The sequence below is a fragment of the Cyphomyrmex costatus genome, unplaced genomic scaffold (assembly GCF_001594065.2).
Source record: "Cyphomyrmex costatus isolate MS0001 unplaced genomic scaffold, Ccosl1.0 C2320871, whole genome shotgun sequence".
Taxonomy (NCBI): Eukaryota; Metazoa; Arthropoda; class Insecta; order Hymenoptera; family Formicidae; genus Cyphomyrmex; species Cyphomyrmex costatus.
Genome location: NW_017274753.1, coordinates 1 through 1,998, shown reverse-complemented (window position 1 = coordinate 1,998; position 1,998 = coordinate 1). Strand labels below are relative to the sequence as shown.

Below are 1,998 nucleotides of genomic sequence, written 5' to 3'. Positions count from 1 at the left end.
GTATGCTGATTGGGTAGCACGGCGCTAGTGTTGCACCAGTTTTCCCAGTGGAAAACGCTATATATTTAATTTTATTATATTAGTTTACATGTACTACTTACATTTTCTTTGTCATTAATGGTAATATTTTCTTTCTCCGAGACATTATTAGATGTCAATCCTAATACTAATGATGGATCATTAATATCCTGTTTAAATAGACAAATTTTAATTTATTCATGACATGCAAATAATAAAAATAGGAATGTAAAAGTATAAAATAATTAAAATAAATACACAGGATAAAGCCATGATGCCGTGGAATATATGAAAGATCAATAATGTTTATATAATTATGTGTAAAAAAAACAAACCTCAGGTCGTTCCCCAAATCCTATTTCCATTATAGGTAATCCTACCGAGGATTCGCCTCCAAAAATAGATAAAATTCGTAAATCAAAATCCTTCAACTGAATGTTTTCTCCTGTATTGCCAGTACGTCGTTGTACTTCTTTGGCTTTTGCTGCACGAGACCTAGCTTGGCTTCTCTGATCACACCAAAGCTATAATATGTTACATCAATTTTATAAAGAAGAAGCATTTTGTTAAAAGAAAAAAAGCAATGTATAAAGAAATAATATTTAATTTATGAAACGTATATAATATAACATACCTTTTTCCAACCTTCTATATTTTTTGATGGTCCATCTAAATGATTTAACTGTTCCATTAAGTGTTTCCATTGGTCATCATGAGCTGGCTTTCCCCTTGCTCCTAATAATTTGCCAGTAGCGAAAGCAGTATGGTTCTCCATGTATGCAATTAGAAAATCTAGCTGCTTCATCGTTGCTTTAGGAGCTCTTGTCTTTTTCTTTTCGGTTTTCATACTAACAATATAAAATTTATTATGCTTTGTTATATACATGTATGTACACAAAGTAGATTAAAAATTTATTCCTATTCTCATATTTAAAATGTATGCATACATCTATAAATTTATTCTAATATCTTTACGAATTAAGCCATCCCTATTGAAAAAATCATGTCACACAAGTTAATTTAGAAAATTAAGAAATATAATTAGCAGAAACAAATTGTATTTATATGCATAAAACTGGAACATATTTTCTAAAAAAATTTGCTCATTGATATGATATAGACATTGGACGCTAGTTGGAAAAGAATTTAACATAATGTCAAAATAAAGGACAATAAAGGACAATATTGGAAAATAAAGGACAAAATTAAATTTTAAAGAAACAAATAAATGTAAAGGACAGCTATACCTGAAATAAAGGATTGTCCTTTGCAATAAAGGACGTATGTTCACTGTAATTATATATTAGGTTAAGTTATTAAATTAATTATAATTAGATCATTAACAATATTATATTTACATAATAATCTCGAAATAAATGACTCTCGATATATCAAATATATAATAAAAAGGTATAAAGGCTAATAAGAGTCACGCAATTATCAAACGAAGTGTCTTTAAAAAAACATCTATACAATAATAATAGTAATAAAATAATTACAAAACATCGTGAAAATATTTCTTTACAATAACGCAAACATTACATTATATTTACAAACATTTTTTTACGAACATTATATATTTTATAATTTATTTATTGTATGTATATAAATTAATGTAAAATAATATAACCTATTATGCATTTATATATTTATATTATATATTTACCTTGAATAACTTTTTGCCCCCTTACTATTAGTTGCTGTTTCTTGGCTATTTTCACACATTTCTTTACTTAGATAGTAATATTGAAATAATTTAAATTCTTTCCGTTGATTGGTTTAGAGTTTATTACATCATCATTTCGTCCTAGTTTCTTCGCATCTTGCGTTATAATTCCGAAGATGCCCGAAGTATCGACAACTCATAACGCAAAGCGTAAACATAGCTTACAGAATATAGTTCTGAAGAATAATGCGTTACGAGATAACACAAACCTCGTTAGAAGATTTATAACGCAAAAAGTTACAGAATAGGCCCCC

General features: G+C 27.6%; 1 protein-coding gene across 1 annotated transcript; it reads right to left on the bottom strand.

The window, feature by feature from the left end:
• Positions 1-101: 101 nt before the first annotated feature.
• Positions 102-1,984, bottom strand: LOC108782370 (uncharacterized; the record flags this gene model as incomplete). The annotated part of the gene is made up of 4 exons (XM_018550647.1): positions 1,685-1,984; positions 653-866; positions 354-542; positions 102-188 (listed from the first exon to the last, which is right to left on the bottom strand). Coding segments are annotated over exons 1-4 (549 nt in total), but the record flags the coding sequence as incomplete, so codon positions are not given.
• Between the last annotated feature and the right edge of the window lie 14 nt (positions 1,985-1,998).